At 39.4% G+C, this 17,714-nt stretch overlaps 1 protein-coding gene across 1 annotated transcript; it reads right to left on the bottom strand.

Moving 5' to 3' along the window:
• Positions 1-13: 13 nt before the first annotated feature.
• Positions 14-16,545, bottom strand: fam131c (family with sequence similarity 131 member C). Its single transcript, XM_033970109.2, has 6 exons — positions 15,693-16,545; positions 12,152-12,216; positions 8,801-8,885; positions 4,933-5,172; positions 3,708-3,797; positions 14-2,103 (listed from the first exon to the last, which is right to left on the bottom strand). Exons 1-6 carry the CDS (start codon positions 15,721-15,723, stop codon positions 1,841-1,843), a joined length of 774 nt encoding a protein of 257 aa, XP_033826000.1. The 5' UTR covers positions 15,724-16,545; the 3' UTR covers positions 14-1,840.
• Between the last annotated feature and the right edge of the window lie 1,169 nt (positions 16,546-17,714).

The raw sequence follows: 17,714 nt of genomic DNA, 5'->3' as shown, positions 1-17,714 counted from the left end.
GTTGTTGTTTTTTACAGATTTTGGATCACTTTAAACTAAATCTCTCCCCCACTGAATCCCATTTGTACCCCCTAGAGTAACATGGTTTTAATTTTGCAAAATGATTAAGTGGATCCCTCAGGCTGCAGTGGTCAAAGACAACAGCCCAAGCACCCCGAGAAGAGGTATTTTTTATGCTTTGGTTTTTTATTCCCATTATGAAGACTGAGTGAAGCAAACAAATTCAGCCCAATCAATATGAAGAGTCACCATATGGTAATAATGTCTTGCTTATTTCTAAACAGAGCCAGTCTGAGAACTACCTTCATTTCTGTTATATCCAAAACATTACAGACAAACTTATGAATTTGCAAGAAGGGCATCAAAGGAATTTGGGGCTTTTGAGGAAACAGTTTTGACACATGCCAGGTATCCATAGTCTGGACCTTATCTGTCTTCTCTTATGTCAGTCACAGATTGTCCAACAAGCCTAAAAGATTCATATTCTGATTTATTCATATTCTGATTTATTCTGATCTGTTATAATATTTCCTCATCAAAAACAGAGTCAGAGTTGTTTTATGTTTCATTCATACACATTTAGGTTCTTCTCTCAAGCAGAAAACACAAGGTGTTCCACCCTGGTAATACAGTAAGTGCTCCACTGTGTTTTAAACTCCATACACCTTCACTGCAATCATTTGGATGATTTTAGTCCTGGACTTGCCAATCTCTACTGAACAAAAGGTAAATGGTGACTGCTAACTAGCTTTGGAGATTAGACAGACTTATAATAAACGATTATTCAGACCTGAGTTACTGTAACAAAGCACAACTCTGGGTATGTTTTGATGAGGTAACAGCATTCTAACACAGCTTTAAGCTCCAAAGAGTCAAATTTGCGTAAGATATGATGTTTAAGTTATCACAATTTTTTTACAGTGGGTTGTTTTGAGTTAACTGTAATGGTAGCTCTTGATTCAGTCTTGGGTTGGGACTTGTATCCATGATGATCCCACTTTTGCCCACAGCATTACAGTAACACAAGAGCCTGACTTGTACCTTGTCGCATGTTTGTTGATCAAAAAAGTCAAAATGGCCATACACACAACAAAATTGTTCAGTATCGTTTTACTTGAAGTATTCTTGTTTTTTGATCCTTTGCCACTGTGTGTCAAGAAAGGCGCAGAGATATAAAATTAATTATGAAGTCACATTACAAAAGCATGGATGTAAACCATGTCTGCCCAAGAAATGTTTATAGTCGGACTCACAACAAGAGGCTCGATTGTGAATAACATTCATAAGGTAATCAAGAAAGATGTGTTTTGTGGAATACACATCTATCCAGACAGAAATCAGCTCCATGGAGTCACTTGACCCCATAGGAAAAACATTCAGCGCATTGATCCTTTGCAGTCCTCATACAAGTCCACTGAGCCGTCATTGTCCAGACTGTCTTCACACCTGAGCCAGTTCCTGATCAAATATTTGTGTGCTGTTGACTTCGTCAATGAACAATTAAGCTTTGTAAAGGTGCACTGCATAACTTTTCAGATGGAACATATGGCACCTGCCTGTGTCCATAGAGGTCCATGTTATACTTTGCCTAGAATTTCCCACAGTATGGCATTTAAGTTATCTGTTCACATTGAGACAAGGCAAGTTACAGATCAGATCTGTAGAGAGGCGAGCCCACTTGCAGTAAATCATGTTTTTAGAAGTATTTTTGATATATACATAGATTGAGATAGATAAGTTAAGTACAGGGAGGTAACATATCCACCACTGGAAAAGTTACACACCTTTAAGTACATGTACATTCTGTGATCATAGTAATGGCAGCTTTGTGATGCAGAATTCAGTTATAAAAGACATCGTCCTCCGACAAAGAACTGCTGTCCACATGTCGGACACTGGCCTCTACTGTGAGGGGGCCCCGAGGCTCCACCTGCACCTCTGTCTGTGGCTTGGTGCTGCTGGTGGTGGGCGACACAGAATCATCCTGGGTGGGTTCCATGCCTGGCTCTGTGTACATCTGAGATTGCAGGCTGTAGAGGTGGTGAGGGACACCCATGCTCCCCCCGTCCAAGAGGAATTGGGACAGCAGGTGATTGTGGGGCACTGCAAAGACCAAATATGATGTTAAATGTTTTTCAATTTCAATGATTTTATATACAGTACTTTCCTGAAGACCTATTGAGTATGTAGTAGTAGAAAATAATAACTTTTATCGCTACTACAATGTTATAAGCAGTTACTACTGCTATGCTCCTCTGGTGAATCATTCATTGGCTTCAAGTAGTATTTTAGTATATGAGTTGCCACTTTCTGTTTATACTTGGTTTTCAGTTTCCTGTTTATAGGTGCCATTTTGAGGACTTTTGACCATTCAAAAGATATATTATTTAAATGCTATTATCACAGTATTTACACAGCATCTAATGGTGAAAGCCAGCCAGAGATGAACCAAGTCAAACCAAGCTAAGTATAGGAGATTAGGGATAAATTGGGTACAATACGATGTAAGTTGTTCTTGAAAATTGTTGTAAAAGCTATAACTTTCCATAATATATTCTGTATTCATTTGTAGCCACTTCTTAAAATGCTTGATGCAATTTTACTTGAGATGCAGCACTCAGGCTCATTACAGGTGCCCCTTCACCAGCTGCAGCACAGTTTGATCATTATTCTCCACAGGCTCAAGACAGACTTTAACAAAACTAATTAAAAGTCACAGTGTTTGTGTGCACAGAAGATTCTCACAAAACAAGATACAAGTGAGCAACCTCCAGGTGCAAGGGAAGAGCATGTGTGTGGTACTATTTAGTTTATTTTTTTTATTTCTAAAACAAATCTGAAATATAAACCCAGCACATATTCACTGGAAGGAATATGCAACAGAACTTAAGAAGGCACAAGTACTTCGATGTGTAGGGTACTTTTGGTGCTCTTCAGTGTAGGACCAGTCCTTGAGCCTCTTGAGGACCTTTGCTTTGTATATATATATATATTTTTTAGAACTTAAAATAATGCTTATGCATTATTTATTTAATTGGTATGGACATAACAGTTATATTGGACAAACCAGATGCACTGTTTCAGGTGTTATTAAAAATGCTAATCCACACCTGTCCATAGGAGGCTTCAAGAAATTTTAGATTTTAAGGTTTTAAATGAGCTAAAGTATGTACATAAAATTAACATTTCATAGAGCTTTATCATATGTACAGCTCTGCATTGATTTCAACCATAGTTACAGAAGTCTGGCAATGATTAATGGACTTAAAACAGTAGACCTCCAGATTTCGGCGTTTGAGGTTACAATCCGGGGAAAATTGAAACAAAATTGCAAGGTGACTTAATGATCGGGATTATGGAAAAACAGGAATGAATGAAGCTATATACAACTTCAGGTATGCTTTTGGCTACTCCTACTGGTACAAAGATATGTAACAGATTTATACAGCAATATCATATGCTTTTGACATTCTCAATGATAGCACTGTAGAGTAGGAAGTTGGATCAACTTGATCAATTGGTTGAAATGAGAATTTCAAAAACAGCCATACAGACAACAGACTTCACTGTGCCATAGGCCATTTGCATATAATTAAACAAGAATATAGTGTATGTTGGCATTTAGAACTGCTCAGCACAAGATGTCATGATGCAATAAAGAAAATATCTTTTTATATGTGAGCCTGGTGAATTGTGTCTGCCCTCACCTTGTAAACTGGTGGAGGGTCGCTCAAGGCTGTCACCCATAGACCACACATTCATAGCAGCTTCAGCGAGTGCAAACTGCTCTGCCACACCTAAAACACACACAGAGACATGTTATCGATTGGCCGCTGGGCTCTACAAAGGACCATTGACCCACAGACATGCTACAGAGAAGAGAACATCTGTCCGCGTGTGTGCTAGCTTGGAAGACAAAAAGGATTCTTCTGTTCAAAAATATCTCCACATGACAAACAGTGTACCAAGCCCTCCAGAATCCACGCTCGGTAATCCATGTGAACAGATTTTACACGAGCTGGGGAGAAGCAGCTGCAGCTACAAGTGACAAATAAGATGTGAATGTGAGAAGTGGAGAACAAGGTCATGTTAAAAGACAGTAGCTCACAATAGGAGGACATGTGCAGGCTCTGTTTGTCATAATTAGTCCCATGTGTAAATTGTACACGTCCCAGGAGACTACTGTGTTACTGAGCACAACAGATGTCACAACTCATCTATACAATGTTTTTGCAATGAAGACCACATAAAGCGAGTACACAGTTTCAACATTCTGACACTTGCACTAAAGCTGCACAACAATCTTTTATACTAGTTTTTTAGCATTATACTTTTGTCACTCATACTTTTGTCATGCTCTTTGTAAATCTGAGGCTCTGTAGTTTACTATAATTGTAAATGCTTGCAAGTTATACACAGAGATTTATATTATTAGTAGATATAAGGAGGAGTAAAGTTGCCGTTATATATCTTAAAATGATTTCTGGACTTTGGTCACTCCAGCCAGATTGCATATAAAAAGTCTATTGAAATGTTTTGTTTTTTTAAAATTATTATTATTTGTGGGTTCAGAGTGTAAGCAAATCTTGATCTTTCCCAGAATTTTTTATTTCACAGAAAATAGGGGCACTATATCTCTCTTTTTACATGCCTGGGAGCTTCATAGTTCCTTTTTATCAGATAGTTGACTGAAGGCAATATATGAAGAAAAGTTCCAAAGTCATCTGTCTCCCCTTGATAATAATCGTCCTTACCTATTAATAACACGTTTTCAGACAGTCACTCACTTGATAGAGAAACGACAGTAGTAAACCAAACGCTTAAACTTTACTACTTTTGTTGTGTCCTTTGACGTCTCACTAACTGTTTTCCATTCAGTTGTTTGTGAGTTTTGTGTATTAAGGACACATGTTTAATCGCTCTCAGTCTTACCTGCAGCGAAGCGAGCCTCTTTAATCTCGTCCGTCATCTGAGAATAGAAGTGTGCGTCCTCCTGCAGCTCAGCCTCCATGCCCCCCCATCCAGCTCCCCCTCTTCCCCACCCAGCTCCGCTCCATCCCCCAGAACCCCCCTCGCCTACACCCCATCCTTTCCATTCAATCAGGTGAGCCACTCTGCCCTGGGCCATGGCTGTGGGCTTGGTGATGTGATCCTTTATTGTGGCCACCAGACCTAGAATCAGAGCACAGAGAATACGGGTCAGAACCACCCAAAGACATGGAAGAACCAGTTATGCAAATGCACCAAATGTCTCAAAATTGAAAATGTTAAAATGACCTAAACATACATACCATTAATTCATTTAATATAAGAATAGCAAGAAGAACAGTACAGGGACCAATATCATGACTTGTCAGGCCACTAAATATAAATCCAGGCCTCCCAAAAAGTCTACTCACACATCAATTTTCACTGGTCTGTGGTCCGGCATAATAAATAAGGTATTTCAAAGGTGCATTCATGTGTGTTATGCAAGAGACATAAGGCACTAGTTCTTCAATTACAGACTTTTTTGTAGTCTGCAGTGTTTCGTATAGGCTTTCAAAACATTGAAAGAATCCTTATCTTCCATTGAAATTATTGTGGAGGGGCAAGCTTTAACTGTTGTTGAATATGCTATAGTTTCTTTCAAATGTCTTGATTCACTGCCCATTAGCTGAGACATGAACCGATGAAGTGGGTGTGATTAGGCCCAAGTTGATGTCAAGAGAAAAGCAGAGGTCATGAGAAAGTCACAGATGTCAAATGGAGAAGGAACTCAGGTATGAAAAGTGAACAAGTAATCTGCCTCTTGCATTAGCAGCCAGCGCTGTAGAAGGAGTACAATGAGTTTCTGTTGATGTGAAGTTGAATGTGTTCCATGGAGAGACATGACGCCCACTGTCTGTCTGATGTGCCGTGGTAGTTTCTGAAGACGCTGTGCTGGCATCGTTGAACCACATACACACAGCGAGACAGGAGCACGGGGGTGGCAGATGTTTTTAAAGAGGTTGCATTTTTCAGTTGTGCGCTGGCAGGAATAATTATGCTAATCACTTTATATTACCTTGGGACTTAAAACATCACAAAACCAAATACTGACACCTTTTTTCCAGATTTAGTTGTCTTTACACAGTACTCGAAACATCACATCACATAGTTTGTCAACGATCTGTTAGAGATTAATAAATTAACAGTCCAAAGAGAAGTAGTTCTTTGAATTTTTATCTGTCTGACTTGCATACTATTAAAAACAATACATTTTTGATGGGCTGTGATACTTGGTCCTGGGACAGAGAGATGGGAGGGACTCTTTTGTCCTGAGAGTAGTTACTCAGCTCAAACTACTTTGATACAGGTCCTGCTGGCAAGTCCTCCTGTTAAGCTAAGATGTTTGCTTTTATACTGATTAATTGATGAACTTGATGAAGACTTTTATGATGAGCACCACATCAAGGCCTGTTACGTCACCCGGACTGGCATCACCGGTGCCACACCTAGGAGCAATGCATGGGGTGGTGCTCGACGGAGAGCATATGGTGGCGAGGCTTTTCCCACGGTAATGACCAAAAGAACAAGATTGCAGATACAAGCAGTCAAAATGAGTTTCCTCTGTGGGATGGCTGGGCGCTCCTTTAGAGATAGGGTGAATAGCTGAGTCACACAGGAGGAGCTCAGAGTAGAGCCACTGCTCCTGTACATTAAGAGGAACCAGCCAGGGGCATCTGTTCTGGATGCCTCCTGGTCATCTTCCTAGGGAGGTGTTCCAGGCATGTCTCACTGGGAGGAGAGATGGATAAACTTCATAAAACATTTAAATGGAAAACACTAAAGCATTAATGGAAAAGTTAAGTATATTTACTTGATATGCAATTGGTAACAGGTTTATAAAGTTACAGAAACATACAGCACACCTGCCTTACAGAAAATGTGATTGTTTTAGTGTTAATTTTTGCAGTTACTCTGTAAACATGCTGCTATTCTGCACCTGAATCTCTTGGCTGTATTTGTGGTGTCTCAATTGCTGCTGTTCCAGAGCCCCAGGCCTTTGATATGGCAAATAAAACCAAAGGAGCCAGAAGCAGTTAAACTTTGCTGAGGAAGAAAAATGTGCCAATAATCTTGATATTGCGCTCCTCCAATGTAATTACACTTTTATATTAACTGGTTTTATCCCAGAGGTCACAATTCTAACATGAGGAAACTGCCTCAATTGACAGTGAAACAAATTAATTGAAATTCGAAACTGGTAAAAGACACAACAGTTTGACAGATCCTCTGATGATTTATGCAACCAGTTGGCAATGCATGTGAAGATCAGTGGTTTGATGTTTCATGATGAGCAATAGGCAATAGATAGGTTTAATGCCATACTGTGCAACAGTCCAGGCAAAGCAAAGCAGTCTCCATGGAAACAAGCAAATGTCCCTGCAGCTTTTTTGCTGAATGCAGCAGTATTTGATATAGTAATAACAGTAAGTTCTCTACATTATATCTGTAAAAGACCAATTCCCCTTCATTATAAATACATTTTGGGCTGAACTGGAAATATACCAGGAGGCAGATTTGCATGGAAAATGGTCAAAGTGAAAAGTTAATCAATGTGAGTATAGGAAAGTGGAATGTTTAAGTCCAAGCAGCTTAGTCCTGCCCCCCTCCTGCCTCTACCTGCCACCCTTCTGCCCCCTCCTGCAGTGGCACTAATGAAACACTGATTGACAAGTGATTGAGCTGAACTAAAGCATTGCTGTTGCATTGATTTGGAGCAGGTGTCTGAGGTTGATGTAGGTTCCTCCATCCGCTATAATTACTGTATCCATGTAACAGAGGCTGGAAAGGTTCAAAAAGGCAAAGCACACTAAGAGAGATAGTGAGCCCAGACAGAGGGACAGTGAAGCTGATGTATGTGTGGAATCTGAATATGAGGGTAAAGAGGTCATGGAGAAGCAGGAAAATGACTACAGAACCTCCTGTGGCTCGACTTTAACTAGCTCCATGATTAGGTTTGTGATGAGACACAGCAGGTATTTAACATGTGTGTAATACTCAGATATACCTTTGGAAAGTCATGACACATAGAGATTACTTATGAAGAGTCATGGTGAATGGAATCGGTACTACTACTACAGTTGAAACCAGAAGTTTACATACACTTTAAAAAAAGACATGTATGCTTTTTTCCACACTGTCTGACATGAAATTAGACTAAACTTTTCCAGTTTTTGGTCAATTAGTATTATGAATATTATCTCTATTTGCTAAATGCCAGAATAATGAGATATGGATTTTTTTTTTAGACAATTTCATTACTTCCTTCAAAGTCAGATGTTTACCGTACAGAGATTTCATTAGTATTTGGTACCATTGCCTTTAAACTGCATGACATGGGTCAAATGTTTTGGATATCCTTCCGTAAGCTTCTCACAATATATATATTCCTCATTTTCAGGTCCTGGTTGATGTCTTGAGATGTTGAGATGTTTCAGTATTTCCACATAATGTTCTTTCCTTATGATGCCATCTATTTTGTGAAATGACCAGTCCCTCCTGTAGCAAAGCTCAAAGAACACCACAGTACATGTACTTATGAGTACTAGTTTTTAAGTAAATCATGCTCAAAATGGTATCTACAAACAAAAAGCTGAAACCCATGATAAACTGGTTGAGCGTGAGATTATTTTTATAATTTGCTAATAAAATGCCTCATGAAATGTAGCACCTCATTTTCAAGTGAGGGATATGTTAGAATGCCTGAATAGATTTCATAAAAAAGAAATAAATAAAAAAATTTTAAGAATAAGAACACAGAAGCTTGTTTTACCCATGAGTGAGGAAGTAGCCAACTCTCCAATGTCGTAACGACTGCTCTTGTCAGTCACGCTGCCATTGGATGGATTCTGGACTTCCTAGAAAAACAACATGGCACATTGTGAATTTTCAGTTTTATTATTTATTTTGGGTTTTTTTTAATGTTTCGTTGCCTTGCTAAATGTATTGCAATATTCTGAAAATCCCCAAACATGAGGCATAATAAGTGAAGTATTTGCAGAGCAGCAGGTGTGATTGCCACCCCCACTCTCACTTATGAGGGAAAAAACAATGGGAGACAACACAGGCTTCTCTGAATGAACTGTGAACTGAGGTATTTTTGTTCTGCCTTCTGGAGCTTGCACATTCTGCAAGCAGAGGAGGAGGGGATCACACCTAGTTTGGTATGTAAAGAAGAAGAGAAGCTTTGAGCATAATGATTGGAGCAGAAACACCTGACATAAGTTGCCTGAACCCGGCTGGCCTCCAGAAGCAGTCTAGTTCAAACCTGGTTTTGGATACAAGGCTCTTTGTAAAATTTGGAGAAATCTGTGTTATGCAGCACCATTTCAGTTTTTTTTTTTTTTTTTTTTTTGCCAGTTTTTAGATGTTGAAAATCCTGAGATTTTGTATTAAAAGTTCCTGTATCAAACTTCAACAAACAAGTGAGATATTCAGGCAGTCTATCACATAAATACATTTTCTACGGTGTTGTTCTATTCTGACAGATTGCAATGGACAACCTACTTTTTCATACAGTGTAGAGTGATGGGTTTTAAATTCATCATCTGTTATGAAACTGAGCTGAGTGAAAGAGTGTATCTAAAGGTTTCAAAGTAGAGGTATATGTATGTATATATATATTTGTATTATAATCCATAATCTAGTACAGAATGAAAGGTTGCTTGCACAAATTCTTTTCTGTAATTGAATTATTTCTATAATTATTGAATTATTTCTATAATTATTTCTATAATAAAATTAGGATTTTGATTTTAAACTGTTATATAATTCCAAGATATGTATTTTAAAGGGTACGTTTTCATCAAACCAAAACTCAAGATATTTATAGGTGGTGACTTTCAATCAATGTACCATTTAGTGTATAAAAATTTGTAGCTTACAGATCATAGAAAAAAAGATTATAGATTATAGACAAAAAAGAATATACTTTTATTTGCATTCAATGACAAAATAAGATTTTTGGACTTTATTAAAATCTTGCAGTTTTAAAGCCATTTGAGTAAAATAATAATAATAATAAATCTAAATTAAAAATAGTGGGCCCAAAATTGAGCCCTGGGACACTACTTTGCTTAAAGTTGAAAAAAGCCCAGAGTTCTGTTTGAAATATAATTTTGGAATTACATGGAGAATTGTCATATCCAATATGCTTCAGGTGCTTCAAGAGGACTTTAAGAACTACTGAATAAAAATCTTTAGTCAAATCAATAAACAGAGCTACACAATTTTGTGTCATCAAGGGCTGTGAAAATGTCATTTAAAACTTTTCTGAAATATTTTTTTTAAAACAAATTGTAACTTGAGTTGCAGCTAAGTTTTCTAAAACTTTTGTCAGACAAGGTAATTTAGATATTAGCCATAAATTATTTACGTTTTTAGTTGCCCCACTTTTATGTAAATGCAAAACACGTGCCATTTTCCTCAATTCTGGTATGACTGCCATTTGAATTGATACATTAAAAAATATGTTATAGAGGTTGAATTAAATATGGGCGAACTAGTAATAGAAGCTTTGGATCAAAATCAACAACTCCCGTGGACTTCTTTGGGTGTATGGGCCAGAGTGTATTTAAGACCTCCATGTAAAGGAAAGGTCTTAAATACAAAATCTGCCTGCTATCTGACTGAGGTTCAAATTCAACATAATCAACATCAGGATCACCATTGCCATCCAAAACATCACATGCAGAAATAAAATGCCTATTAAAAGCATCACATATTTCCTCTTTTGTTTACAGTAGCTGAATTTAATAAAATAATAGCTGGTAATGTATGAATACTAGGTTCTGGGAGAGGTCTAAGAGGAGAGGGTAACTCCTCGTGACTTGATAGACATGGAAACTCAGTCAGGTCAAGAATGTTAAATCTATTTGACAGCTCCATGATGGTGTGAGTGTTTTCCCTTTTGTTTAGTATTTGTTACGAGGGACCAGTTGTGCGAAGAAGTAGAAGAAATTGAATCCTTCGGTTTAGCTGCACAGTGATAACCCCATGTATGCCAAACATGGGTAGAGGTTGGCTGATTGCATTCTGGCCAGAAGGAGCGGAATATACACCGGGAAAAGCTATAGTCACATCTAATTCATTCATCATGCTGTTGGATATTGACTTAGATTTCACCAACAACTCAAGGAGCTGCTCACAAAACTGGCTCTGGGTTTGAGTCAGTAAGGAGATTCTGCTCTTTAGTTCTTTCATCCCCGCTTCCAAGAGTAGACAGCTGTCACAGTGCGTCAAGCCAGCAAACAACACCATACTTTGTGGTAGGCCAAAAGAAAAGCGTTCCACCCTGAGGCCACACAAGGCTAGAGTAATGGTCTAGATGTCTGCCGGCAGTGCAAGTACAGTTGGGGGTAAAGGGGACACTTGACACAGAGTTTGTTCCGAAAGCGTGCCACGGTGCCAAACTGCACAATGGCAAAGTGTGGCATCAGTGTTAACATTTTAGCCCCCTGACCTCCTCAAAATGCACCTCAAATGAACAGATGATCATAAAGCAGGTTATTTTGTGGTCCATAATGTATTGTAATGTATGTTTTGGATCAAATGAAGTGAATGAGAGCAGCAGCTGTTAACTCTGCATGGAGCTCTCACAAACACAAAGGTGTGATGGAGCCTTTCAACAAACACTGCCTCAGACTCCACCACTGTACACTGTCTGCACACTGCACACCCCCATTGTACCACTCATGTTTGAGACTGATAACACGCTAATCAAAATTATTCTAACATCAGAAAAAACTAAACTAATGAAACCCTGAAGATGAAACAAGTGCTTTCTGATCTGGATGACAGAAAATGTACAGTTCAGTGACGCTTGGTAATACTGAAAACATTAAAATGCCTATCACGAAACTAGAGACCTCATTTGCATAAGATTTCTCTTACAATTCCGTCCTTCTGATTAAAAGTGCTGACTGTGAAAGACCATTATCATTGAATGAACAAAACTGTGAGAATCATTACTGAAAAATTAATCTGTTCTTCAAATGGTTCTACGCAGGCCCTAATGCTCTTGAATGCCCTTATTGCAGATTATTTGAATTAAAATAACCTTATGATTACATTGTCTTGTTATTGATGATTTTTGAGAGCATGACATTGAAAGGAGAATGTTTACCTTGTCAGAGGAAGGCTGTCCCTCCTCCGTCTGGGCCCATAGTACAGTCATGGGCTGCTGCAGATCTGAGGACACAACACAGAAGAGTCAGATAGAAATATGACCCTCTGCATTTGACCCATTTTTCAGTACACCTGGGTGGCATGTTAGGAGTGAGCAATGCCCACCCAGTCCCTAAGGGAGAGCACTATGCCCAAAAGGCCACCACATTCAATTTCAACATTAAAGAGACATTCTCACAGCCCAAATTCAATCAGCTCTCTCAAACTTCTATCCTGGGCATAAAGCAAGCATTGCATTCCTATACCCACTCAAATGGCGCTTGTGACGGTCGTTTTAGGCCACCGCAGTTAAGTCTCCATGGCATCATGTTGTTGTTATGCTATTCACAATGTGTTTATATCACAGTGCATTTAGAGGTGACTCTTAGACTGCAATCTGAGAGGCTGCTATTGTTATTTAGAAAACAATTGCCAAAGTAATGGAGCAATTTCAAAGTTCATATGGTTCACATTCAAGGTTTAGGAGAATGGTGCTCCTTAGGGCTAAACTTCACAATAGCCTTCATTTCTTTTATTACAGAGGATCACAAACTCTGTGTTACAATCTAATTTAACTCAAATAAATAAGCTCATTAAGCATACATTACAGGGACTACTGTCAAAACATCTGCATCTCCCATGTGTCCCTTCCACATGTGTAAACGTGGTATGAGCAATAACTTTATACAAATAAAACCGCATTTGACCACTCTGACCACCCCTAAATGCACAACTCATTCATACTCCACGGTGAAATGTGTTGGGCAATGACACATTGAGATTCACAGCAAGAGTGGCATTTAAACAAACATAATTTGTTTGTTTGTTTGCTCTACCACAGAAGCAGTTGTCTCAATATTAATGGCTTCAAAATCATACCTTTAGGAACACCACGCAAAATTATGCATTCTGCGGCCCACAATTTCAAGAATTTGCCTTTTTTATCTAGACTGGGATTTTGAAAAGTTGAGGTTTGTGAATCTCTAGACTGAGACAGACATTTGTAAATTTCTCGTCATGATGTGAAAAGCTGAAATTCCAAACACATTTTGAGTCCTTGATTTAAGCATTGGAGTTGTCTCTGGAGCAGGTCCCTGTACCAAACCCTCATCACTAATCTGTGTTAATGAATGTTGATAGTTGATTTACATAAACCGCAGGGGCAGATTGAAAGCTTTGCACAGTGCAGTTATTAGAAAGGTCAACAACTACATAAACAGTACAGATGCCTGGGCTTTCCTCTGGAGGCTCAAGAGATGTCACCATGGAAACCCCCAGCAACAGGGGCCGGACATCGCTCTTTTTAAGAGAAACCAATTCCTCTGTATAAAACCTCTCCTAGACCTCTTTTCTCAAAACTTTTACAGTCCTATTTTAGCATGTCCAGTTTTCCTCTTTTCTGTCATTAGCCTTTGTGTGATTTTGCTTATCCCTTTTTTCATTTTGTGTCTCCTGTCCTCTGTCCTTCCCTCTTTCTTCCCATCCCCTGGTCCTTCCACCTATAAAGTGGGGTTAAAGCCTCGCTCTTGTTCTCTTATCTTTCACTGAAGCTCACAGCTGCCCATTTTCTCCTGTGCAGCCCAGTGTTCAGTGTTCGATCTGCCTATTTGTAAAAACACCTTAGTGAACAAAAGCTTGGATTGTTTTGGAAAATGTTCCAGGCAGTCGATGGTGAAGGTCATAAACACAGCCTGGAGTGGAGTAAAATTCCATGGACCTGTGGAATAAAAAGACATTATCAAGACTCAAGAGCAGCCGCCCACTAATTATGCTGGCTTAAATATTTGCACCTCGTTCTGATTGAATCTATCTATAATTGCTCTGGCTTAATCGCTCTGAGCACATTTTATTAATGCATAAAACTCTCTCTTTAGACTTTAAACTCAAAAGACCAAACCAAACTAAGTCTGTGCACCCAGTGCCTGTTCCTTGACAAATGACAACACAGTATTGCTGTCAAGGAAGTATCTATTTTTTGTAGAGAATAGAAGCTGTTTACTTCCTTGACAGCTTATTTCTGTATAGCACCTTACTTGTTCCTAAATTCAAACCTGGGACATTTTGTTGTGAACCACACGCAATGTCACAATACTAAAATTTCAAACTCGATACTCAATACCCGATACCAATTCTGATACCACAATGATATAATAGAATGTGATTTTCAGCATCAAATCATAGTACTTTCTTTTATATTGCCATGTGGCCTCATGTCTGTGTAATCTTTCAGTCGTCCAGGTATGTTCTATAGTCGCTCATGGGCTTATTCTAGTCTATGCAGTCTTTATACTTGTTCTGATACAGGTCAAGATCTAAAGCTATTCAGGAAAGGATCATTTCTTTCCTGTGAATGTGACATTTTTATCGATACCTGCTCAAGTATCTAGTATCAAGTTTGAACACTAGTTTTAGAATAAATTAGTATATGATTTTTGATACTTTTGACAACTCTCATGCTAACTACTGTATACCACCGTGCTACCATTGTGGAGGATTCAACCCCCTGCCGTCCAGTTACCAAACAAACACTTAACGCCTGTTCTTTGTCCGTCCTATTAGTACAACAATAATATAGCCTCCAGTCCTTTCTGATTCATTTGATCTCCCATTGCTAAAGGCTTTATAACTCATTTATCAAGATGAATTTAGAAAGTACAGCTTGGGGCATAACACCTTAGCCAAAATCACCCTTAATTATCTTCTGAACAATGTTATGGTTTAAGTATATGCCCTTCTGTTGACCTAGATGTGTAGAGCAACAGCTGATAGGATTTTAATGCCAACCCACAGTGTCAAAACCCTTGAATGAAATGCTACCAGAACCCTTATAATCTTGCTATATATGTGACATGAAAGGTTAAATAAGGGTCGGAGATGGAATTTGTCAATAAATCAATCCGTCAAATCTCCAGGCTGTTCTTACCACAAGCTGTCCAATGTTGCCCCAAGGCTCTGTCTCCTCAAAGATACGGATCAGAGATGCTTTTGACAGCACAAATTAGCACTTGCCCCCCTCCCCACGGAGCATTGTGGCTCCCGCTGTGGTACTGACTCTCTCACAGAGCTAACAAGCACTACGTTCTCTCCTTCAGCAGATGCAGCACAGGCAGAGGGTAAGTGTATAGGGATAGGGATCATAACATTACAACCCTAGTCACGATTAGCAAGAGTACAGACTGAGATAAAGCTATCATACACACCATAGTCCTAATCCCCCCAGCTCTCACAAATAAGCTCTACACATAATCATTGGCAAGTCTTAAGGCTCCTTCCAGGATTCAACTTTCTGATATTTCTCATCTTTTTTGAGATTGTGAAAATAGCTTTACACTTCATCTGTGTTGTTGACATTTCACTCACGTCACGCTGCACTGCTCCCCCCTCCTGTCAACTACAAAGTAACACCAATATTATTTTGTCATAGCGCCTGCAGAAGCTTTCATCCACCTTCTGCCCCTCCAACAGGTGACCCCCAACAAGTGCCCCACGACTGGACTGACCTTTGTGACCTGTGCAGAGGCAGGCACCCATGTCGTGAGGACGTCCAGCTGTGCGGTTATCTGTTCACCATCATGCTCCGTTCCAGGGGAGGCTGGGGGGCAAGGGATGATGGAGGTCAGGGTTGTAGGAGGATGCAGCTCTAGGTGTAGTCCTGTAGGTCGTAGGGTTTAGGGCATATTTAGATTTTTCTGGATGTTGAAGAAGGCTGGAGACAGTAGACTGAGCTGACTGTTACACACTGCTCTTTGTAGAGAGTAGGCCTAATTTGTTTTCAGACATAAATTAATAAGTTATGGTGGTATGAACAAGCATATCAAGTTGTAAGTAAATGTAAAACAAAACTCAAAGACAAAGTCACTATAGGGTCAAGAATGTAAGCTGTAGGTTAAAGGGGACAGAAGTAGTAATAGTAGTGGTAGTAGGATTATAAATGTAGTAGTAAGAGGAGGATTATAAACAGCAGGCTTATCTTGAATGCATTTGTTGTAGGATGTCCTCTGCAGAATTTGAAGGTTAAATATTAAATAAATGAAGACTGTAGGTTGTTGACAAAATCCAGTTGGCGTAAGAATGTAACTTCTATGCTGAGGTCTGCACACACATTCTGCAGGTGCTTGTCTTCAGTCAGAGGAATGTCTCCATGAATAGTGAGTTGTCACCCCTTTTGCTGTGATCCATAACTGCTGGAGACCGAGACTGGATCACGAAGTCTCTGCTGAGGTCTGTGGTTCCACTTGTCGCATCTCGGGTCTGTAGTTCTTCAGCTATGATCTGTAGTTTGTAGGCTGTCCAGTGAAGTCCGTAGACAGTCGTTGTAGGTTCTGTTGGGTAGTGTTGTCTGGAGCAGAGCAGGCTGAGCTCTGAGTAAAAAAGAGGAGCAGAGAGGGGAGAGAGGCAGAGGCAGGAAAAGGAGGAATCAGACTGTGTTTGCTGACGCCGTAGTGACTCCCCTCCCTCTCTCCCTCTCTCCCTCGCTCCTCCCCACTCCTCTCTTTGTGTCTCCTGGGGCTTTGGGAACTCTCCATGTTGACACTGACTGTCTACTTCTCACTCCCGTCAGTATGCAAATGATATGAATATCTAAATTTGGGAATGCAAATTAGCTTTCAATATTTTTACAGGATTTGAATGACGTCACGGCTCTCTGTATGGGATTCTGTGGATTTTCCTATTGGACAGCATGTGTGAAAATGGAATAACATGATTAAAGGTTCTACCTTTCGCAAAAAATGACTCTCGTGAGCTTTTAGACATTTTAGAATGTTGTTACCTCCTCAAACACGTACCCAGAGTTGTGTTTTGTTTCAGTTACATTAGTTGTCTGCTCTATTGCACCTTGTGATGTCATGAAGTGGTAGTTTTCAAGTTCAGAGCTTCCTTTTACCTTTTGTTCAGAAGAAGATGGACAATTCCAGGGCTGAAATTATGGAGCACTTCCTGTATTACCACTTGACATCACAAGGTGGAAGAGTGTTTTCTGTCTGGCTATGTTTTTGATGAGGAAACAACATAGATCAGAAAATAGAGTAGTATGGGCCCTTTAATGCAGTGCTCTTCAGTCTGAAAGAGTGACATAATAGCATTTTAAATATGACATTGTGAAACATGGTGGGTTGACAGTCTATAATATGCTAATTCTGATTCAACAAGGCAGATTTGGCCATTGGCAACCAAGACACGACATCTCTATGACCGTAAGGAACATGAGCACTATAAATCCTACAAATTATGCTTTATAAACATTGACTTGAATTGATTGTTTTGTTGGTGTGTTAGAGATAAACAACAATGGACCCAGAAGTCTAGAAGGTTGAGGAAAATGTTAAAAGCTGCGAGATCTGTCCAGCCTCAAGGGGTCAGTAGAGGAGTAAAGTTAAGTCAGAGCACTTTCTATGGCTGTGATATACTGTGGAATACTGAAGAATCTGAAGTACGCAGTGTTTATAGCATTTAACCCTGAAGTACAATATTCAGGGATTTTATCCAGGACATGGTGCTGGTATTATGGACCAGACTGTTCA

Source organism: Periophthalmus magnuspinnatus, chromosome 7 (assembly GCF_009829125.3).
Source record: "Periophthalmus magnuspinnatus isolate fPerMag1 chromosome 7, fPerMag1.2.pri, whole genome shotgun sequence".
Taxonomy (NCBI): Eukaryota; Metazoa; Chordata; class Actinopteri; order Gobiiformes; family Gobiidae; genus Periophthalmus; species Periophthalmus magnuspinnatus.
The sequence above is the reverse complement of the archived record's forward strand: the minus strand, read 5'-3'. Positions and strand labels throughout refer to the sequence as shown.

Excerpts from the sequence above, each read along its gene's own strand:
- fam131c (XM_033970109.2), bottom strand. The coding sequence starts at position 15,723 with ATGGGTGCCTGCCTCTGCACAGGTCACAAAG. Across the intron at positions 8,886-12,151 it reads GACAGCCTTCCTCTGACAAG|GAAGTCCAGAATCCATCCAA; the intron begins GTAAACATTCTC and ends TTGTTTTTCTAG. Across the intron at positions 5,173-8,800 it reads GGCTACTTCCTCACTCATGG|GTCTGGTGGCCACAATAAAG; the intron begins GTAAAACAAGCT and ends CTCTGATTCTAG.